This window comes from Heterodontus francisci, chromosome 33 (assembly GCF_036365525.1).
Source record: "Heterodontus francisci isolate sHetFra1 chromosome 33, sHetFra1.hap1, whole genome shotgun sequence".
Classification (NCBI taxonomy): domain Eukaryota; kingdom Metazoa; phylum Chordata; class Chondrichthyes; order Heterodontiformes; family Heterodontidae; genus Heterodontus; species Heterodontus francisci.
Window position 1 is genome coordinate 52624420 of NC_090403.1, and position 24092 is coordinate 52648511.

At 45.0% G+C, this 24092-nt stretch overlaps 1 protein-coding gene across 7 annotated transcripts in view; it reads right to left on the bottom strand.

Annotated features, from left to right (window-relative positions):
• Nucleotides 1–24092, bottom strand: part of LOC137348208 (rho GTPase-activating protein 23-like) — a 515957-nt gene that overhangs the window by 208973 nt on the left and 282892 nt on the right. For all 7 annotated transcript variants that reach the window (XM_068013572.1, XM_068013573.1, XM_068013571.1 and 4 more), the window contains one exon: nucleotides 7029–7208. In XM_068013572.1, the coding sequence (XP_067869673.1) occupies nucleotides 7029–7208 (180 nt within the window). The remainder of the gene's footprint in view (nucleotides 1–7028; nucleotides 7209–24092) is intronic.

Genomic DNA, 24092 nt, shown 5'->3' on the forward strand with positions numbered 1-24092 from the left:
AATGAAACACATTTAAAAATGGCATTTCATTCCTCCAAGGATGGAGGTGTTACAAAAGTGCCTCTGTGTTTTGTTAAATATATTTTTTGGGATTCATTTTTGAAAGATTGAAGAAATATTAAACTTTGGGGTTTTCAAAGGGGGTCATGTAAAGGCCACTTGACTTTGAAAAACAGTCCCTGGAACTGTTTTTTTTTAAAAAGGGGCACTAAGAGGTCTTGTGGGGAATACAAGCCTTTCTGGGAAACCACCTGATTTCCAGCAACAAGCCTTTCTGGGAAACAAACTGACCTCCAGCTCAATAAACAGAAAATTTTGGACGCCTGAAGAAGTTGTTTATAAAGAACTGACAGGTCAAGATTGATAGAGGTCAAAAGGTTGACCTCCTGGTGTCAGTTTCGCTTTTGAATTGGTTTGAGTTGGAGTTGAACTGTATCAAAAAGGCAGAGAACTCCCAAGAAGAGAAGACCACAACCCAGCGCAGCTTTCCAGCACCTCTTTAAAAGACCCTGAGAAGTCCACCGTGTCAACTCATCTCATCTCCTGTCTTTGAAGAAAAGCCAGCTAAATTAATTCTCAATGCCACCTGAAAAGAAAAAGAACTGTTCTAAAAGATCCCAGTGACCCATCTATGTATACTAGAAGGCCAGACTGTATGCCAGTTTTGGAACACAACATATCTCATCTGCTGTTTCTTCAAGAATGAGCAAGTATTCAGCCCAAGTGGCTTTGTTTTTGTCTGTAACAGAGCTTTAAAACAAAAATCCCTTTTATTTTTCTGGTTAACTGGTGTATATGTGCGTGTGAGTGTGAGGTACTCAGGTAAAAAGGGAACTGTAATATTTCAATCTGTGTTTATGCTTTACTTCATTACTGGTTAAGATTTGTTTTATAATAAACCGATAATTTTGTTGTTTATTAAGGAAACCTGGTTGATGTGTTTTATTCTGAGAAAAATAGAATATACGATTGATCATATCAGTAAGTGGGAAAATTTAAATATATGTTGTGGCCTGTGGAGAAGTGGGACGAGAATAAACAGCGCACTCCTCCCGCGTTGGTCGTAACACCTTCACCTAGATTTCTGACAAAAACAATTACTAGGAGAGGATCAATGAAATATCTTTAACCTACCAATAATAAATTATTTTCTAATTTTGAAGGGGGCACAATTTCCTCATTCACACACAACTGCAGATACAAGAAGCAGCCGTGTACATTCATTATGTATGAGGGTTGATTCCAGTGAAGTTAGAACTGTAAATCCAAATCCAGCAATCCAAGATCAAAACTTGGACTGCATTTTCAAAATGGGGTGGGGAACGCAAGGCCCAGATGATTTCTGGTTCCCGCCTCTGCCCCTCAGCTCATTTCCAACGCAACCTGGTCTTCAAATGTAAATGCCCTAATTGGGCAGGAAACGAGCTCGGCATCCAATTAGTGGCACCGAGTGACTGCAGGAGGTGGTGCTGCCTGCAGAGCGCGAGTAGCAAATGATGTGGCCTGCCACTGTCTTGCCGTGGAGAGCAGGCAGTTCCTCAGAGAGCTAACAGAGTGAACAGGTGAAGCAGTGGTTCCATAATATTAAAAAAATCTCCTGCACTGAGCTCAAGCTGCGAGCCCAACAGCTGTGTACTATCGTGCACCAGACTGGTCGGGTTCACTGGATTTCTTTTTGAAAATTGCAGTGTGGACCCACCCACCCCGCCCCCTCCCCCCCCCACCTTCCATGATCTGCTAAAGGAGCTTAATGGCCTCTTAATTGGAGGCAAATGTTTTCCCATTCCTTTCCCCCCTCTCTCACATTAAAAATTGCAGACTATTCTGGAGGCAACAGGTTCTGCCCCGATTTTATGCATTTCCTGGTGTTTGGAAGCAGTGAAGGATACAATGGCCCAAACAGTGATGCAAGAAACTATTTTTTTAAACAAATTAGGTGATTCCAAAACAGGATGAGCCTGTGGCAATTGTGACAAGAACAAGTATCTCACTCATGATTGCTACTACTGCAAGAGCTTGAGGTTTAAAAAAGGTCCAACAATAACTCAATTGTTTCGCACTCTGCATCAACAGTAATACTTGTAGCTTAAGTAAACATTACAAAGTGTGTAATAGCAAAAAAAAAATTCAAACTGAAGTATTCTTGATCTCTTGGATCAGATTGTAAGCTTTAAAGGGGCACTGCCCCGATTTTATACATTTCATTGTGTTTGGAAGTAGTGAAGGATACAATGGCCCAAACAGTGATGCAAGGATACAGTCATTGTACTTTCAACCCTTAGTGCTTTGTACTAACAATTGGCAGTACAAAGCACTAAGGATTGAAAGCAGTAAAGGCAGATATAATATCTTGTACAATGTTAACATACACAGTGACATTATCATAGCAAAAGGTTTCAAAACAGGCTATTACAAATACTCTACCTCAAAATTAAGTTTATGATGACCAGACAGTTGCCTCTATCACTCATTGCTATCTACTTAATCGACTTTTGATTACCATGCTTTATCAGCTACATTTGGTAATTTTTAATTATTTCAAATAACTTGTTTTCTGTGTAACTTTTTTTTCCCAAATGTACTAGATCTCCTGTGGTTCATGGTGAATTAGAAAATATGCAGTTGAGTCAAAAAGCCATTTCATTTTATGTCATGTACAGAGCAGTACATCTCCCACAACATTGCAAACTGCAAGTTAGAGGAAACATTGTCTTGTAATGCTGGGACTGTTATATCATGCAATTGAGAACTCAAAAAAATCTGGATGTTTGAAATTTTTACTTGTAATAGTTAATCTGTGACAGTGATGGACAGACAAAAACATGAATTTATATGATGGGGAGAATTTTATTCTGGCGGCGGGGAGGGGGGGTCTTGACATCCGGAAAAAGTGACACCGAGATCCCTGTGTCGCTTCTTCTCCAGAAGGCTCGCTGAATCTAGCACCAATCATGCACTTAAGTGGACAGCGGCGGGCCTTCCACAGGATCAAGAACACCGTTGCTGTAATATTAGACGCAGCGGCTCATTTACATGGCCGGGGCAGACCACCCACCCCGATGACGTGGAGGGGGTGGGCGATCTGTCCCCGGCAACAGGGTCAGGCGACATTGCGCAGGCACCGATGCCTTTTTAAAAGGCTTCAAGCCCTTCCATTTCATTTGCATTTTTAAAGAAATAGTTACTTCGGTTTTATTCAAAACAATTAAATAAATTCTTCTAGCCCCTCTCCCACCCCAATAACCAAATACTTCAGCCCTCCCCCCACCAAAATACTTAACTTGTGCACCTGACCTTCCCCCCCCCCCACCCCCCAGAAGTTCACAAACTTTCATCTTTAACCCTTCTCACCATCCCCTACACCAGTCATTATAGTTTCATCCCACTCTCCCCCTTCCGCACTGAAATACATACCTGCTCTCCCCTCCCCACTGGTGCTACACTTCGGATCTCCGGATGGAGATCTGAAGGCGCGGTAGTGCCGGCCACCGGTACGAATATCGCACTGGGACCAACGGCAGGAACGGGTAAGTATTTAAATCATTACTTCTAATAAATTTAAGTATTTAAATTTTGATGCCGCTGCCGAGTGGTGAGAGGCCACCACTGGCAATATGGGGCCAGGCCTTCCCGGCGTCAAGGTCCGTGGCAGGCCTCTCCCAGAGGCGTTTTCCGCTCCCCTGATGCCAGGGGGTTTGCAAAATTCCCCCCAATATGTATGAGTTGCTGCAACAACTCAACCAACTATCTGCTATTGAAGGACTGAAGTACTAATGTGAGCCATGGGAAGGAGCAGTGACTGCATCAGTTTAGACCAGGAAGTACATAGTTTGGAGAAAGGTGCATTTATAAAAATACCTGTAAATATAAATACCTGAAAGATATTTTTTTGAATTTGAGGAAAAAGACTATGGGCTGAGACTGATGGCTTGAAAGGGAGCTGGGAGTTCATGGTGTAGGCCATCTTAACCACAGGTGAGACAGAGAATGTGGGTTGAGTTTTATTCTCCCGCCGCCGGGAGTGGCGGCAGACAAAAAAATGACCATCTACTGCGCGACAGCTCAAAATAATACGGTCAGGCCACCCCCACAATCACATGGTGGAGGTGGGCTCTGTGACGCCGGCAATGGCGTCAGCTGCCGCTGCTCAGGCACTGTTGCCATTTTTAAAAAGGGCAGCCAAACCTGCCACTAAATTTAAATATTTAAAACTGTACAACCCCCCCCTCCCCCAGTATACTGCAATAACAAAAAATAAATCGCCCCTTCACCCCGCAATAACATTTACACACAATAGTTGCCCTCGCTCGCCCCCCTACCAAACAAAAGACTTACATGCAAGATTTGAACTTCCCCCCCCACAAACTATTCAAAGTCCTGAGGTCACCCCCTTCCCTACACTATTAATGCTGATTGCATCCCATACCCCACCCCACTACATTAAAAGTCCCAAGTTCCCCCCTTCCCCACCTGGGTGGCGCCAGCTTTCCCTGGAGAGGAAAGTGAAATCACGAGTGCCAGCCACTGTATGGAAGATCCCAGGCAGCCGGTAAGATTGGTGTTGATTTTATTTAAAACGTATTCATTTCCTTAATTTAAATATTTAAAGTTGGGTCCCATTGCCGAGCGACCGGGGGGGGGGGGCTGCTGCTGCTACTGAGACTTGCCGGCAAGATCGGGCCCAGCTCTCCCAGCACTGGGCTCCGTGGCAGGCCACTGCCGGTACAATCCTCTGGCTCCCCACCTCCCAATCACGGATCCAGATGTCAGGACGTCAGCAAAATTCAGCCCCTGCATGTGTGCTGCACATGTGTGCTGCACATGTGTGCATTTAAAGCACTTTGCATATTGCAAGTTGGTATGGGTAAGTTTGTAGAAAACTTGAGGATTTTGTTTACTATACTGAAAAATTATTTTAGACATATAGTATTTTGTAAATTTAACAGATAATATACTATGAAAGGGGAGGAAGCAACATGGGCAAAGGAACCTGAAAAATATATGGATTTAAAAATAAGTGACAGAAGCAACGAAGTACATTCTTCATTGAATGTCTCTTAATCAAAACACTTTGTGCTATGGACATTATGGATTTTCTCATCAATTTTCTTTCTCTCTGCTCCTTTTTCTGAAATGTGTTGAACATGCACAGATCCAGAAAGGACTGGCGTAAAGATCAAGGGTGAAAATTCTAAACAAAGTTCTCCCTCCCTAGCCCTGAGATTCTGAGGGCAATTGAAATCATCCCAGCTAGGGTCAAACTTGGGCCGTCCCTGGTCTATATGGTCTATCCAGCGACCAGATGGATAAATTCACCTAACCACTGGAGATGTTGTAAAGCATTTTCCTTTACTAAAAGAAACCCTCACTGCTGATTTTTCAAAAATTTGAATAGTCAACAGAGACGGTCTTTATAAAATCTGAATAAACAATGACTGTCTATTAACAGTTCACCACTGTATTCTTCTACAGGGTGCAAGATACAAGAAATAGCAACAAGCTAATGTAGTAATGATCTCAGTCAAACACCCACAGAAAAGCTGCCCCATAGTTTTTGTGACTCAATTTATTCTTTCCATGGAGTCTTAAACATTGACTGCTGAAGAAGCAATGCAGTTGGTGTTATTTGGGCTGATTCAAAACCATTAAGGTCTTTATTTCCTGCATTTTAAATATAATGGGTTTACTTTTTTTGCAGTTTTTTTTTTGCAAAGTTCAACTCTTTTTGATTAGTCTTTTGTTTGATGTCCTTGGTGGTAACCTTAGCCCCAAAATGTTTGAGTGATAGTTTTATCATTGTAAGGAGCAGCTGTTTGTCTATTGCATTTTTTCATTTTAGATCGATGCAAAAATCTCACAGGGGCAATTAGGAAGGTGGTTTAGTACATCCTTTTAATGAGGAAAGAAAGACAGCTGAACCAAGACAGATCAACAATATCCATCTGTCTTTTTTCTGATGTCTGTTGAGAGAATGTCAATTGCTTACTCCATCGTTTGAAATTGCACCATTTGCAGCAACAAAAATATGGAACACATTTATACTAGTCAGCTCTATTGAACAGCTGATAACTATTCACATAACTGAAACTCAAGACAATTTTCTAGTTACACCCATTGGGATTCAGGACTGTTAGCAGAATGATTTTAGCTAGAAATTCCTGACTTTTAATCCAGATTACACGTTTTATGATTTCTGCAATCTACATTATACATGTATCAGTTTCTGCAAAACTACAGTTTATACCATTTATAATAATATAAAACAGCTTAATTGTTTAGGAGGAAAAAAGGTTTTAAAAAAGTGTGATGAATTCCACAACAGAAAAGTTTTACTGAGTTCCTAATAGTGAATAAAATAAAACAGATTACTCACTTAACAAGAAGAAACCGAAATATTTCAAATTTTGTCTCCATTCAGACATTATACAACATTCAGTCACAATTGTCGGAAGAACTGGACTCTTGCTAATTGTTAGTTTTATATTTTAAAACTATGCTTAAAGGATACCCCAGTAAAATGCAAGATACCTTGTGATAAGTACAAACTATCATACTCCTTTGCACCCTACGTCCACAGTTGGCACACAAAAATGATAACAGTATTGTTTTTGTAGGAGCCTAAATATGTAATAACTTTGGTTTATTACTTAAACTTCTACAATAAATTTTCTAGGAGTTTGAGAGCAGAGTGAATGTGTTATGGTGGATGTTACAGACTTTAGCTGCGGGTGAGCTGTGCAGTCAGTCACCACAATAAAATCAGTCTTAATTAAATACAACGAAGCAGCCCAAAATTAACTGATGAAATGCCTCCAAAAGACAGAAAATTAAATCCTACTAATGCAAACAGTTGTTTGCTTTAATCAGGAAACTAAGGTTAGGCCTCCTGATTGAAGAATGGACTAAGCCAGTGATTCTATTTACAATTTCCAGCTACAGTCTACATGCATGTAAGTCTGTTACTTAAATGATCTTGTTAAAAGAGTAAAACACTATTTGATATTGGACACTATGGATGCCACTGTTACCTTAAAGATTGGGTGCAGAGCTGATTCTGGAGGGTAGACGATGAAATGCCTCAGTGTAAACCCAAAACCTTGAGAGTTCTTCTGTAGCAGCACTGTCTTTGGGCCAGGCCATGAAAATATTTCATCCTGCACCATATTAGCATTATCATTGGGGGATCGCCCATCTTGTTGGGTTTTGGTCTGTAGAGAAAATGGAGCAAAATTAGTTAAAAACACACAAGCATCACAGATTTTTTAAAAAATCCATAGTTGCAATTATAAATTAGCAATTTAAAATTTTTTTTTAAACAATTGGCTTTATAAACATAGCTCAAAGCGTTATTTTTCCCTTCAGAGATAAGTAACACATAGATAGTGCAACAGCAATGGTTTAGAGCTTTGGGACTCAAGACAAACAGTGTGTTTCTGCAGGTATACTGATCCAGTCATTCAAATAATATTCTACAGGAGACTGAGATCTCCCACAGGACCCAAAGCAATGTACTAATATTTTGCTAATAATGTATTAATATTTAGAAAACACCCTAGATTATATTTTTCTATGAAATATAATATTATCTTGCGCAAAAAAGTCTTCTGTGTCAAACTGACCAAACTCTCTGGTTTAAGTTAAAACAGAGGCTGAAGAGAGGGGATTTGTAATGATTTCTTCCTTAATTGAAAACAGAAGCACAAGAGCTCATCCAGACATAATCTCAGGCTAAAAAGCCTTTTTCCTGCCTTATTGTATTCCTGTTTGCTGTACATGCTGAAAAGGGTTATGAAAGAATGAATGGCATTTGCTGGGCTTTAACAACATGAATACTAGTTATTGCATACATTCCTGTCTGATACCTCAAGGGCAATTAGGGATGGGCAATAAATGCTGGCCTGGCCAGCGACGCCCACATCCCATGAATGAATTAAAAAAAAAAATCACCCATCTGTGAAATTCCTTAGGACTTTATAGATACTACCTAAATGAAAATTGTTGATGGTAATATGAACACCAGCAGCCCTAACAAACCTCATCATAGACAGAGTAGGCCACCTGCCCTTTGACCCGAGGGGAAAATTAGTGGTTTTAAAATTATAAAATAAACATTGGGCGGCACAATGGCGCAGTGGTTAGCACCGCAGCCTCACAGCTCCAGGGACCCGGATTCGATTCTGGGTACTGCCTGTGCGGAGTTTGCAAGTTCTCCCTGTGACCGCGTGGGTTTTCGCCGGGTGCTCCGGTTTCCTCCCACAGCTAAAGACTTGCAGGTGATAGGTAAATTGGCCATTATAAATTGCCCCTAGTGTAGGTAGGTGGTAGGGAATATGGGATTACTGTAGGGTTAGTATAAATGGGTGGTTGTTGGTCGGCACAGACTCGGTGGGCCGAAGGGCCTGTTTCAGTGCTGTATCTCTAAATAAAATAAAAAATAAATCAATTACTGTATTTTAAGTTAATCCTGCATGCACAAGCAATAAAATACACTGCAGGTACTAATATCGTACTAAAAAAATCTACTCAAGACATGGTTAAATATAAACAATTGCACTTCCACCTGTACCACTTAAGTTATATGGTCAACTGTCAACCATCTTGTTCTGACTTACATCCTTTACACTATAGACCAAGTAGATATCCTCTATAAACATAACCTTAATCTAATGCCAGTGTTGGTTTCATCACACCACACCCAGCCATTTTTTTGTCCACACGTAGTGGAAATTATGCTGGCCCAATAATATATATTTTGTTTATTCATTCATGGGATGTGGGCATTGCTAGCAAGGCCAGCATTTATTGCTCATCCCTAATTGCCCCTGCAAATACCTCCAGCAACCACCCTGTTATGTATTATGGTTAAGCTTGCTCCCAGGGAAAAAATATTTACTAAGGGCTTTGTAAATAGAGGCATCAAGTACAAAAGCTAGGTAACCTATGTAAACACTAGCTCGGCCCCAGTTCGAGTACTGTATTCAATTCTGGACACCACTCTTTAGGAAGGATGTGAAGGCTTTGAAAAAAAAAAGAGATTTACAAGAATGGTTCCAGGGATGAGGGATTATAGTTAAATGGATAAACTGGAGAAGCTGGGGTTGCTCTCCTCAGAGCACAGTGGCGCAGTGGTTAGCACCGCAGCCTCACAGCTCCAGCGACCCGGGTTCGGTACTGGGTACTGCCTGCGTGGAGTTTGCAAGTTTTCCCTGTGACCGGGTGGGTTTCCGCCGGGTGCTCCAGTTTCCTCCCACCGCCAAAGACTTGCAGGTTGATAGGTAAATTGGCCATTGCAAGTTGCCCCTAGTGTAGGTAGGAGAATGGTAGGGAATATGGGATTAATGTAGGAGGGGATGTGGTAGGGAATATGGGATTAATGTAGGATTAGTATAAATGGGTGGTTGTTGGTCGGCACAGACTCGGTGGGCCGAAGGGCCTGTTTCAGTGCTGTATCTCTCTATGAGAGCAGAGAAGGCTACAAGAAGATCTGATATGCATACTTAAAATCATGAAGGGTTTAAATAGAGTAGCAAAGAGAAACTGTTCCCAGTGGCTAAAGGGTCAACAGCCAGAGGGTACAGATTTAAGATGATTAGCAAAACAACCTGAGGTGATACGAAGAAAAACTTTTTTTAGGCAGTGAGTGGATAGGATTTGGAATGCACTGCCTGATAGGATGGTGCATACAGATTCAATAATAGCCTTGAAATAGGAAATGGATAAATACTTGAAGGAAAAAGAAATTCCAGGTATATGGGGAAAGAGCAGGGGAGTGGGACTAACCGGATGACTCTTTCAAAGAGTCAGTGCAGACTCAGTGGGCCAAATAGCCTCCTTCTGACCTGTACTATTCCATACTTCTATGACAAGAGGCTCCTTCTAATTACAGGCCCTCATGTCTAGCTGTCCCTTTTCACACCGTACATATGTCCTGGTAGTCTCAGGGACACAAATTGTCTCACTATGGGAAACAGTGCAAAAAAGGTATGAAATATGACAGCAGATATACGGTAAAAAAAAGTTCACCCTTTGTCACTCCATTGTGGTCAAACATTCAATAAAAAAAGACTGCATTTGGTAAACTTTTCCATTTGTTGGCATGAATATTTAAACTGACAATAATCCTATTCTTAAACTATACAAACCATTGACCTTATCCATATTGGATGCATCTCAACAGAAAAGACAATTTACAGCCAGAACCATAGACTATTCAAAACGGATCCACATTCTATTCACTTTTTACATAAAATCTCCATGTTTTTGGTCTTCAATAGGTTGTTACAATAAATACCCAAGTAGGAGTTTAGAAAATCCACATTTCAGGATTCACTATTTTGAATAGTCTTCTTTGGCCTCCTTATCTCGAGAGACAATGGGTAAGCGCCTGGAGGTGGTCAGTGGTGTGTGGAGCAGCGCCTGGAGTGGCTATATAGGCCAATTCGAGAGTGACAGGCTCTTCCACAGGTGTTGCAGAAAAATTTGTTTGTCGGGGCTGTTACACAGTTGGCTCTCCCCTTGCGCCTCTGTCTTTTTTCCTGCCAACTGCTAAGTCTCTTTGACTCGCCACACTTTAGCCCCGCCTTTATGGCTGCCCGCCAGCTCTGGCGAACACTGGCAACTGACTCCCACGACTTGTGATCAATGTCACAGGACTTCATGTCGCGTTTGCAGACGTCTTTGAAGCGGAGACATGGACGGCCGGTGGGTCTGATACCAGTGGCGGGATCGCTGTACAATGTGTCTTTGGGGATCCTTCCATCTTCCATGTGGCTCACATGGCCAAACCATCTCAAGCGCCGCTGACTCAGTAGTGTGTATAAGCTGGGGATGTTGGCCGCCTCGAGGACTTCTGTGTTGGGGATACGGTCCTGCCACCTGATGCCAAGTATTCTCCGGAGGCAGCGAAGATGGAATGAATTGAGACGTCGCTCTTGGCTGACATACGTTGTCCAGACCTCGCTGCCATAGAGCAAGGTACTGAGGACACAGGCTTGATACACTCGGACTTTTGTGTTCCGTGTCAGCGCACCATTTTCCCACACTCTCTTGGCCAGTCTGGATATAGCAGTGGAAGCCTTTCCCATGCGCTTGTTGATTTCTGCATCTAGAGACAGGTTACTGGTGATAGTTGAGCCTAGGTAGGTGAACTCTTGAACCACTTCCAGAGTGCGGTCGCCAATATTGATGGATACATTTCTGACGTCCTGCCCCATGATGTTCGTTTTCTTGAGGCTGATGGTTAGGCCAAATTCATTGCAGGCAGCCGCAAACTTGTCGATGAGGCTCTGCAGGCACTCTTCAGTGTGAGATGTTAAAGCAGCATCATCAGCAAAGAGGAGTTCCCTGATGAGGACTTTCCGTACTTTGGACTTCGTTCTTAGACGGGCAAGGTTGAACAACCTGCCCCCTGATCTTGTGTGGAGGAAAATTCCTTCTTCAGAGGACTTGAACGCATGCGAAAGCAGCAGGGAGAAGAAAATCCCAAAAAGTGTGGGTGCGAGAACACAGCCCTGTTTCACGCCATTCAGGATAGGAAAGGGGTCTGATGAGGAGCCACCATGTTGAATTGTGCCTTTCATATTGTCATGGAATGAGGTGATGATACTTAGTAGCTTTGGTGGACATCCAATCTTTTCTAGTAGTCTGAAGAGACCACGTCTGCTGACGAGGTCAAAGGCTTTGGTGAGATCAATGAAAGCAATGTAGAGGGGCATCTGTTGTTCACGGCATTTCTCCTGTATCTGACGAAGGGAGAACAGCATGTCAACAATCGATCTCTCTGCACGAAAGCCACACTGTGCCTCAGGGTAGACGCGCTCGGCCAGCTTCTGGAGCCTGTTTAGAGCGACTCGAGCGAAGACTTTCCCCACTATGCTGAGCAGGGAGATTCCACGGTAGTTGTTGCAGTCACCGCGGTCACCTTTGTTTTTATAGAGGGTGATGATATTGGCATCGCGCATGTCCTGAGGTACTGCTCCCTCGTCCCAGAACAGGCATAGCAGTTCATGTAGTGCTGAGAGTATAGCAGGCTTGGCACTCTTGATTATTTCAGGGGTAATGCTGTTCTTCCCAGGGGCTTTTCCGCTGGCGAGAGAATCAATGGCATCACTGAGTTCCGATTTGGTTGGCTGTATGTCCAGCTCATCCATGACTGGTAGAGGCTGGGCTGCATTGAGGGCAGTCTCAGTGACAGCATTCTCCCTGGAGTACAGTTCTAGGTAGTGCTCAACCCAGCGGTCCATTTGTTTGCGTTGGTCAGTGATTATGTCCCCTGATTTAGATTGGAGGGGGGCGATCTTCTTGATGGTTGGCCCAAAAGCTCTCTTAATGCCATCATACATTCCTCTGATGTTTCCGGTGTCTGAGGCCAGCTGAATAAGACGGCATAGGTGTTGCCAGTAGTCGTTTGCGCAGCACCTGGCTGTTCTTTGTGCAGTGCTTCTGGTTGCTTTAAGTGCTACGGATGTTAACTCGCTGGGGGCTTTCTTGTCGTTCAACAGTGCAATGCGCTTAGCGGCTATGACAGGTTCCAGCTCTTCATTACGAGATTGAAACCAGTCTGCATTTCTCTTCGTACTTTTGCCGTAGGTGGTCAAAGCTGACTCATAGATGGCGTCTCTGATGTGGGCCCACTTGGTCTCAGCATCCCCTGTGGGAGTGTTTTGAAGGGCTGTTACAAGTGAGTTTAGAAATGTTTGTAACAGCTGTGGATGAGAAATTCTGCTCGTGTTGATGCGCGGGTGGCCCTTCTGCTTGGAATGATGCAACTTCTTTGGTCTGAGTCTAACCTTGCTGCACACCAGGGAGTGGTCGGTGTCGCAGTCTGCACTGTGGAAGCTGCGTGTGATTTGAACACTGTTTAAGGAGGCTCGCCTTGTGACGATGAGGTCTAGCTGGTGCCAACGACGTGATCTTGGGTGCCTCCATGAAACCTGGTGACAGGGTTTAGTGTGAAAGAACGAGTTGGTGATGCAGAGGTTATGATAGGTACACAACTCAAGCAGTCTCTGCCCGTTCTCATTCATCCTTCCAATGCCATAGCGCCCAAGGCAGGAGGGCCATGAGTCATGGTCGGCCCCAACCCTGGCATTAAAGTCCCCCAGCAGGAATAGGTGTTCGGTGTTAGGGCTGCTGCTAATGATGTTATGGAGTTCCCCGTAGAACTGATCTTTAGCTTCAGGTGGGGAGCAGAGTGTTGGAGCATAGATGCTGAGCAGGTGTACTGGACCAGAGGTGGTGAGCAGTCGGATGGACAGTATGCGTTCCGAGCCATTTGAGGGAGACTCTATCATGCTGAGCAAGGAGTTTCTGATGGCGAAGCCCACTCCATACCGTCTTGGTTCTTCAGGATCCCTGCCCTGCCGGAAGGTGGTGTAGTCTTGCTCTGCTAGAGATCCACTCGCGGGGAGGCATGTCTTCTAAAGTGCTGCAATGTCTACATTGAGTCTACTGATGTTAATGATGGCGGTCTTCCGAGAATCGTTGATTTGTGTAAGGTCTTCCGACAGGCCAGGACACATAGTTCTGACTTTCCAGCTTGCAAAGCGAAGGGCTGGTACCTTCTTTCCTTTTTTCGTGTTGTTTGGTGCGGTGCTGCAGTCCACCTTTCGGGCAATGACTCTGAGCTCCAAGCACCCATTGAAGCAGGTAGACTGTGGCGGGACAGAACCTTATTGACCGGGGGCTGCCCGGTTTGAGACGGGCGGTAGCTGTCCAGTGAGGTGCGATGACCTCTCCCACTGACAAAGGCAACCCGTGGCGCCCAGTTTCTACGCCAGTTTAGCTGGACTTATAACCCGTAACTGCTGCCTTCCGTGTTGTTTCAGTCGCTGTGAGGCAACTATGGAGTGACCTCTCCATGGCGCATGCCTGGGCGAATTTATGGAGGTTGAGAGTTGCCCAATCGTCAAAACCCCCCTCTCGGCCTTTCTGGTGGGGTCCAAAGGAGTGCAGAGCACGACGTTTGGCACCGGTATGGCTGCAGGAACTGCCGGAAACATGCCAAAGGTGACACATGACCGCCTACAGGGTTCCGCTCCGGATTTTCTGTTAGGGTTTACTCCCTTAGCCTTGGTCTCTCCCGAGAGGCCCACAAGGCATTGGGGTTGTTAGGGCCCCTACACAGGTGTAGGATGATGCCAGTGGGAGGAGGGGGTGCGAGGGGGAGGGGTGGAGGGAAGGGGGTGTGAGGGGGTGCTGGGAAGGGGGCTGTAAGCGGGTGGGGGGGGTGCAGGGGGAAGAAGGTGCGGGGGGGGGGGCTGGGACGGGGTTGTGAGGTGGTGAGCTGAGAGAGTGGAGCAGGGAAGGGGAAGTGGGGGGGGGGGGGGGGGGGAAAGCGGGTGCAGGTAATAAGCCATTTCCTCAGTTCCCACCATCGACCCACCATTGAATAGTAAAAGCATGTATTTAACAGCAAAACTGTATAAAACTTACAAACACAATTTGCATAGACACAGTTACAACTAACAGTGTCAAATTAAAAGCCATTTCCTAAAGAAGCTGATCAGCAATCCTGTTGACAGTTTTCCCCTCTTAAATTCAAAAAAGCCAGATCAAATTACAGGATTCTAATTCCATTTACAAATAAAGGTAATTTTATATTTACTGACCTAGACATTTATTACAAGAGTTCAAAAACCTGATTTTCCAATTCATTCTTTAAAATGCAAATAAATAACCAGCAATATACCAATTTAAATAAAATATGCTATCACCAAACACGTAAAAGAAAATAAGCTTCCCATGGGACTGACTCGTTACTTCAGACCTAAAGCCTCATTCCCACAAAAATTTCCTGACCACAGGAAGAATGCAGCTGTAATACACAGGAAACATAGGAACAGGAGTAAGCCTCAAGCCTGTTCCATCTTCTCATTGGGGAATCTAGGGCGAGGGGACGTAGTCTGAAAATGAGATTATGGCTGATCTGTGACCTAACTCCATGTACCCACCACTGCCACAAATCCCTTAATACCTTTGGTTAACATAAATCTATCAATGTCAGATTTAAAATTAACAATTGATCCAGCATCAGCTGCTGTTTGTGCAAGAGTGTTCCAAACTTGTACCACCCTTTGCATGTAGAAGTGTTTCCTAATTGCATTCCTGAAAGGTCTGGCTCTAATTTTCAGACAACGCCACCTCGCCCTAGACTTCCCAACCAGCAGAAATAGTTACTCTCTATCTAGCCTCTCTGTTCCCTTTAACATCTTGAAAACTTGGATCAAATCACCCCTTAACCTTCTAAGCCTGCCGTCTTTACCTGGTCTGGCCGACGAGTGACTCCAGACCCACAGCAATGAGGTTGACTCTAAAATGCACTCTGAAATGGCCTAGCAAGCCACTCAGTTGTATCAAACGCTACAGAGTCTAAGAAAAGGAATGAAACAGAATGGACCACTCAGCACCGACCTAGGCACCGGAAACGACAAGGGCAAACCCAGCCCTGTCGACCCTGCAAAGTCCTCCTTACTAACATCTGGGGTCCTGTGCCAAAATTGGGAGAACTGTCCCACATACTAGTCAAGCAACAGCCTGACATTGTCTGTAAGGTGTAAATCCGTGAGTATGACTATGTCCCAGACACCACCATCACCATCCCTGGGTATGTCCTGTCCCACTGGCAGGATAGACTCGCCAGAGGTGGCAGCACAGTGGAATACAGTTGGGAGGAGTTGCCCTGGGTGTCCTCAACATTGACTCCAGACTCCATGAAGTCTCATGGCATCAGGTCAAACATGGGTAAGGAAACCTCCTGCTGATTACCACCTACTGGCCCCCCCCCTTGGCTGATGAATCAGTGCTTCTCCATGTTGAACACCATTTGGAAGAAGCATGGAGGGTAGAAAGGGTACGAAATGTACTCTGGGTTCAATATCCATCATCAAGAGTGGCTCAGTAGCATCATTACTGACCGAGCTGGCCAAGCCCTAAAGGGCAAAGCTGCTAGACTGGGTATGCGGCAGGTGGTGAGGGAACCAACAAGAGGGAAAAACCCACTTGACCTCACCAATCTACCTGTCGCAGATACATCTGTCCATGACAATATTGGCAGGAGTGACCACAACACAGTCCCTTGTGAAGATAAAGTCCCGGCTTCACATTGAGGGTATCTTCCATCGTGTTGTCTGGCACTACCACCGTGCTAAATGGGATAGATTTCAAACAGATCAAGCAACTCAAAACTGGGCACGCAGGAGGTGGTGTGTGCCATCAGCAGCAGAATTGTATTCAACCGCAACTTGCAACCTCATAGCCCAGCAGATCTCCCACTGTATCATTACCATCAAGTCAGGAGACCAACCCTGGTTCAATGAAAAGTGCAGGAGGGAATGCCAGGAGCAGCACCAGGCATACCTCAAAATGAGGTGTCAGCTTGATGAAGCTACAACACAGAACTACTTGCATGCCAAACAGCAGAAGCAGCATGCAACAGACAGGGCAAAGCAATCCCACAACCAATGTATCCGATCTAAACTCTGCAGTCCTGCCACATCCAGTCGTGAATGGTGGTGGACAGTTAAACAACTGACAGGAGAAGGAGGCTCCACAAATATCCCCATCTTCAATGATGGGGGAGCCCAGTACATCAATGCAAAAAACAAGGTTGAAGGATTTCCTTCCATCTTCAGCTGAAGGGCCAACTGGATGATCCATCTCCTGAGGACCCTAGCATCACCAGTCTTCAGCCAATCCCATTCACTCCACGTGATATCAAGAAACGGCTGAATGCACTGGATACTGCAAAGGCTATGAGCCCTGACAACATTCCTGCAATAGTATTAAAGACTTGTGCTCCAGAACTAGCCACGCCCCTAGCCAAGTTATTCCAGTGCAGCTACAACACTGGCATCTACCCGGCAATGTGGAAAATTGCCCAGGTACGTCTTGTAAACAAAAAGCAGGATAAATCCAACCCGGCCAACTACCACCCCATCAGTCTACTCTCGATTATTAGCAAAGTGATGGAAAGGGTCATTGACAGTGCTAACAAGTGGCATTTGCTCAAAAGTAACCTGCTCAGTGACGCTCAGTTTGGATTCTGCCAGGGTCACTCAGCTCCTGACCTCATTACAGCCTTGGTCCAAACATGGACAAAAGAGCTAATCTCAAGAGGTGAGGTGAGAGCAACTGCCCTTGGTATCAAGACAACATTGACTGAGTATGGCATCAAGGAACCCTAGCAAAACTGGAGTCAATGGAAATCAGGAGAAACACTCACCCCTGGTTGGAGTCATACCTAGCTCAAAAGGAAGAGGATTGTGGTTTTTGAAGGTCAATCATCTCAATTCAAAGACATCACTATAGGAGTGCCTCAGGGTAGTGTCCTGGCCCAACCATCTTCAGCTGCTTTATCAATGACCTTCCCTCCATAAGGTCAGAAGTGAGGATGTTCGCTGATGATTGCACAATGTCCAACACCATTTGCAACTCCTCAGATACTGAAGCAGACCATGTGCAGTTCTTGCTGCATATGGACAACATCCAGGCTTAGGCTGCTAAGTGGCAAGTAACATTCACACCACACAAGTGCCAGGCAATGACCATCTCCAACAAGAGAGAACCTAACCATTTCCCCTTGACATTCAATGGCATTACAATCGCAGAATCCCCCACTATCAACATCCTGGGCGTTACATTGACCAGAAACTGAACTGGAGTAGCCATATAAATGCCGTGGCTATAAGAGCAGGTCATAGGCTGGGAATTCTGCGGCGAGTGACTCACCTCCTCTCTCCCCAATGTCTGTCCACCAACTACAAGGCATAAGTCAGAACTGCGATGGAATACTCTCCACTTGTCTGGATGGGTGCAGCTCCAACACTCAAGAAGCTCAAAAGCATCCAGGACAAAGCAGCCCACTTGACTGGCACCCCATCTACCACCCTCAACATTCACTCTCTCCACCACCGATACACAGTGGCAGCAGTGTACCGTCTACAAGATGCACTGCAGCAACTCATCAAGGCTCCTTCGACAGCACCTTCCAAACTCATGACCTCTACCACCTTCAAGGACAAGGGCAGCAGATGCATAGGAACACCACCACCTGCAAGTTCCCCTCCAAGTCACACACCATCCTGACTTGGAACGATATCGCCGTTCCTTCACTGTCACTGGGTCAAAATCCTGGAACTCGTTTCCTAATAGCACTGTTGGTGTACCTACACCCCAAGGACTGCAGCGGTTCAAGAAGGCAGCTCACCACCACCTTCTCAAGGGCAATTAGGGATGGGCAATAAATGAGCGACACCCACATCCCACGAATGAATGAATTAAAAAATTCTAGGGATACACCCTAGTTTGTATAATCACTCCTCATAATTTAACCCTTGGAGTTCAGGTATCATTCTAGTCTATGCTGCATTGCCGTTAAGACCAATAAATCCTTCCTAAGGTGTGATTCCCAGAACCGCTCACAGCACTCCACATGTGGTCTAAAATAGGGCTTTGTATAGCTGTAGCAAAACTTCTAACCTCTTGTATTCTAGTCCTCTAGATAAAAAGGCCAGCATTCCATTAGTCTTGTTGGTTATTTTCTGTACCTGATCATGACATTTAAATGATCTATTTACCTGGATTTCGAAGTCTCCGGGTTTTCACCATTTAGAAAGTACCATGTTCTATCCTTTTTAGGTCCAATGTGGATCTTGCATTTGCCTATATTGGAATCCTTTTGACACAGTTTTTCCCATTCACGTCATCTATTAATCTCTTTGTAACCTTGAGCTTCCAATTTTGCCTATCTTTGTGTCATAGCCAAATTTGGATGTGTGTCTTTCTAACCTAATATCTAAGTCCATTAATAAATACAGTGAATAGTTGAGGCCCCAACACAGATTCCTTCGGGTGACCACTAGTCATATCCTGTCAATTAGAGTACCTAACCATTATAACTACTCTCTCTGCTGCCACTCCGCCAATTTCCTAAGCAAGTCAAAACTTGCCTTCAATTCTATAGGCTTCAACTTCAGCTAGCAGCCTCTTATGAGGGCCTTATGGAAGTCCAAAATATTACATCCATAGATATGCCCTTGTCTGCGACTTTAATCACCTCTTCAAAAAATTTAATCAACTTCGTCAGGCATGACCTATCTTTTGAAAATCCATGCTAGCTCTCTCTGATCAGCTGAAAATTTTCAAGATGTTCAGTCACTCTAAACTTAATTATAGGTTCTAGTAACTTCCTGACAATAGATGTTCAGCTAACTGGTCTGTAATTCCTTGGTTTTCCTCTCTCACCTTTAATTAGCAGAGTGAGACGCAATTTTCCAATCTAAAGGAACTGTTTCCAAAATCAAGAGGAGCTCTGGAAAATTACAATTTGGGAACCTGCAATGTTCTCCCCTCCTTCCTTTAAACCCTGGGATGTAAACCATCTGACCCTGGGGTTTTGTCATTCTTTCGTGCCATTACTTTCTTCATTACTGTTATTTTGCTTGCATTGGAGTACGGTGAGCAGTTCTGGGCATCTGGAAGGATGTACTGGCCTTTGAGGGAGTGCAACGTAGGTTTACAAGAATGATGCCTGGACACAGGGGTTAAGCTACAAGGAGAGGTTACACAAATAAGGCCTGTTTTTGCTAGAATTTAGAAGGTTAAGGGGTGATCTGATCAAAGTCTTCAAGATAGTAACAGGAAAAAAGACACGCTAGATAAAGATCAACTATTTCCACTGGTTGGAGATTCTAAAACTAGGGGGCATCGTCTAAAAATTAGGACCAGACCATTCAGGAGAGATGTTAGGAAGCACTTCTTCATGCAAAGGGTGGTAGAGGTTTTGAACTCTCTCCCACAAACAGCAGTTGAAGCTAGAACAGTTGTTAATTTTAAATCTGAGATAGACAGATTTTTGTTAAGCAAAGATATTAAGGCATATGAGCCAAAGGAGTTAGGCTGCGGATCAGCCAAGATCTCATTGAATGACAGGACAGGCTCGAGAGGCTGAATGGCCTACTCCTGTTCCTATGTTCCTATTAATTTTGCCACTGATTCAATATCAGTTTCCTTGGGATGTCCGGCATGCCATCCTCTTCCTCTACTGTAAATACTGAATCAATAGTACAGTTCTGGGATAAACTCTATTCCACACTTGCCCAAAAAAAATTAGGGTTTTTTCCTCCCTTATTTTTCTGAAGGCTGAGAGTCAGGGTGGGTACCTGGCCATCTTGTCCAAATGGTAATAATTCAAAAGTGAGCTCAGACAAACATCAGCAGAATCACCAACATACAGGAGACTATCCTACATGTCATCTATAGATACTAAATTAAAGGTAAAACACTGCGGATACTGGAAATCTGAAATAAAAACAAGAAATGCTGTAAATACTCAGCAGGTCTGGCAGCATCTGCGGAGAGAGAAGCAGCGTTAACGTTTCAGGTCAGTGACCCTTCTTCAGAACTGGCAAATATTAGAAATGTAAAAGGTTATAAGCAAATAAAATGGGGGTAGGGCAAGAGATAACAAAGGAGAAGGTGTAGATAGGACAAGGTCACAGAATAGCTGACCAGAAGGTCATGGAGCAAAGATATGTTAATGGTGTGTTGAAAGACAAAGCATTAGTACAGAAAGGGTGTTAACGGACTGGAAATTGAACAGCCACAAGTACAAACATGAAAAAAACAGTGGGTAAGCAAACTGAACAAACTAAGATGAAGTAAAATAAAATAAACACAAAAAAATATATATAAAAAAGGGAGAAGTAAAATGGGGGGCCCGTCATGCTCTGAAATTATTGAACTCAATGTTCAGTGCGGCAGGCTGTAGTGTGCCTAATCGGTAAATGAGATGCTGTTCCTCGAGCTTGCGTTGATGTTCACTGGAACACTGCAGCAATCCCAGGACAGAGATGTAAGCATGAGAGCAGGGGGGAGTGTTGAAATGGCAAGCAACCGGAAACTCGGGGTCCTGCTTGCGGACTGAGCGGAGGTGTTCCACAAAGCGGTCACCCAGTCTGCGTTTGGTCTCCCCAGTATAGAGCAGACCACATTGTGAGCAGCGAATACAGTATACTACATTGAAAGAAGTACAAGTAAATCACTGCTTCACCTGAAAGGAGTGTTTGGGGCCTGGGATAGTGAGGAGAGAGGAGGTAAATGGGCAAGTATTACAAAGCCTGCGATTGCGGGGGAAGGTGCCGTGGGAAGGGGATGAGGTGGTGGGGGTAATGGAGGAGTGGACCAGGGTGTCGCGGAGGGAACGATCCCTTCAGAATGTTGACAAGGGAAAGGAGGGGAAGATGCGTTTGGTAGTGGCAGCACGGGCCCTCCATTTGACTTTTATTTTTAGTTATTTTTTTCTTTTTCCTTTAAAAACATTTTTTTTTTGTGTTTATTTTATTTTACTTCATCTTAGTTTGTTCAGTTTGCTTACCCACTGTTTTTTTTCATGTTTGTACTTGTGGCTGTTCAATTTTCAGTCCGTTAACACCCTTTCTGTACTAATGCTTTGTCTTTCAACACACCATTAACATATCTTTGCTCCATGACCTTCTGGTCAGCTATTCTGTGACCTTGTCCTATCTACACCTTCTCCTTTGTTATCTCTTGCCCCACCCCCATTTTATTTGCTTATAACCTTTTACATTTCTAATATTTGTCAGTTCTGAAGAAGGGTCACTGACCTGAAACGTTAACGCTGCTTCTCTCTCCGCAGATGCTGCCAGACCTGCTGCGTATTTCCAGCATTTCTTGTTTTTATTTCGTCTATAGATACACGAGTTCCAGCTGGGGTCATTAAATATTTCCTCTTCCTTGCCCAGGGACACGGAGGTTAAGTGGAGTTCCATCACCACTACTGGTTGAGATCAGCTAACTAGTTGCAGACTAAGAGTGAAACCCATTGAATCCTACACTCTTACGGTCCGAATTTTTGTTGCGGGATCAGGAATCCGAAGCCCACAACATTTCCAGGTCCCAGCCCTGTACCATGTCAGTGTCGCCCACGTTGAGCAATTTTCATATGTAAAGGGCCTAATTAGCCCGTGAGTGAGTCCAGCATCCAATTATAGGCGCTGTAAGCATCCTGGAGGCAGGACCAGGTTACAGAGGGTGATTTTAAAAGGCAAGAGGCAGCGATGACTGGGCTTGCACTTGCCTTCAGGGATGGAGCAGCAGGGAGATCGGATGGCCAGTGTTGGCATGGGCAAGCATCCCAGACAGCACCCATTTTTCTGATGCCACCCTAAAGGTGCTGAGTGATGCAGCTGCAGAGAGAAGAGAGGTGTTCTTCCTAGCTTCAGGAAGGAAAAATGTGCCCATTGAGACCAAAAGGGCTTGGATGAAAGTGGCCACGGAGGTCAGCAGGAGGACTTGGGCCCAGTGTAGGAAACGGTTCGATTACTTCTTGCTTTTTGGTCTGGGGAGTGTGGAGCAGCACCCGGTTGAATTGGCACCAACTCTCTAAGCACCAGAATGAAAGTGAGCTGACCTCCCATAATGTCCATAGTTCTCCCTAACATAGATCAAGTGTACAGTTGTAACACTGAGACAGAAGCCACCTTCACATATGGGGGCAACAGTTAGATGGAAACATCAAGGGGTGCATTTGCCCATGTGTATGTCATACTGGAAGAGACGAGGGAGGGCAGCCTATTTATGAACCATTCTCCTCTCATCCCGCAGAAGAGAGCCCATACAGTTCGAGAGCTGGCCAGAACGGGTGGTGGGAGACACCTAATTGCACACCTTGACCTGGATGGAGGAAGCAGCGCTGGAGATTGCCAGGGTGCCCACGAGCCATTCGGTGGGGGATGGAGAAATGGGAGCCCGTGAGCAACAGTGTCATTGGTTCCGAAGAAGGGTCACTGACCCGAAACGTTAACTCTGCTTCTCTTTTCACAGATGCTGCCAGACCTGCTGAGTGGTTCCAGCATTTCTTGTTTTTGTGTCATTGGTTAGCTTTTTTTGAGATGAAGGGCATGCAGGAGACTCCTTCCCAATGAGTGCTATAAATCTTTGACCGCTGTCAACTGAGGGAATGGTTGTGTTGGGTACTTTTTGAGTGGGATGAGTCGTCATTTCCACTTTCTTGTGTATCGCACAGGGCCAGTGCAGAGGGAGAGCTAAGTGGACCTGCCCAAATGGCGCCACCATCCTCGGCGGGGTGGGGTGGGGCGGACTCCATTGAACCTGCACAGTCACATCATACCTTAGCACCTTCCACCAGCAGAGACACATTCATCTTGATCGGGCCGCAGAATAGCGTACAAAGGGGAGCACCGGGTGAACTTCACATCCCACAAGAGCAGGAAGATGGTGAGGCAGAGTCAGCTGTGGGTAGTCCCACTCGGAGGACAGACACAGCAGTGCATCACTGGGCAAAGACACTAGGCCTTGGGTGTCACAAACTAGGAGAGGCTTCTTTGAGAACCAAAGGCAACTAAGTTCCTGTCTGTCGGTCGGAGTTCCCTGAGCCCTTGAGGAGTCCATGCATCGCTTGTATTCTGTCATAACTCAGGGATGTAACTGATGGAACTCCTCCATTGATAGATTGGGCAAACTCGGAGAGCCATATGCAGCACCACTTTGAGTGGGTGCAGGAACAGCACGCTGATATTCACAGAAAGAGTGAGACTCTCTAGCATAGACCACTCAGTATCACGATGGCGCAGAGGTGCTCCAAGTGGATGCCTGTTGCGTCCCAGTCAATGGCCTCATCCATCAGCCAAGGGCGTCAGGAAAGGGTAGAGATGGTCAAAGTGGCTGATGAAGGGGTCACCTCTTGGAACATCGGCGTCACCCTTTGGCCCCTCGCCCCCTCCAACTCAAGAACCATCTGTGTACTAGGCGCTGTAACAGAGGCAGCCCAAGCAATGACGCAGGCGCGGCAGGCTGTCGAGGAGCCCCAACGGACACCTGAAACATGAAAATGGAAGCCGCAGGCATCTCAGCCAGAGTTCGCCAGACACCTCTTGAGTGAGCCCTTCCTTCTCCAAGGTGGAGTGGCATCTCCTCTTCATCTATCTCCAGGCCTCTTTGCATTGTAATGTTGTGCAGGGCACAGCAGACTACCACGATATGGAGCACTCTGGCTAGATTGTATTGGAGGTCACCACCTGACCAGTCAAGGCAACAGAAGCGTCAATGGTCTG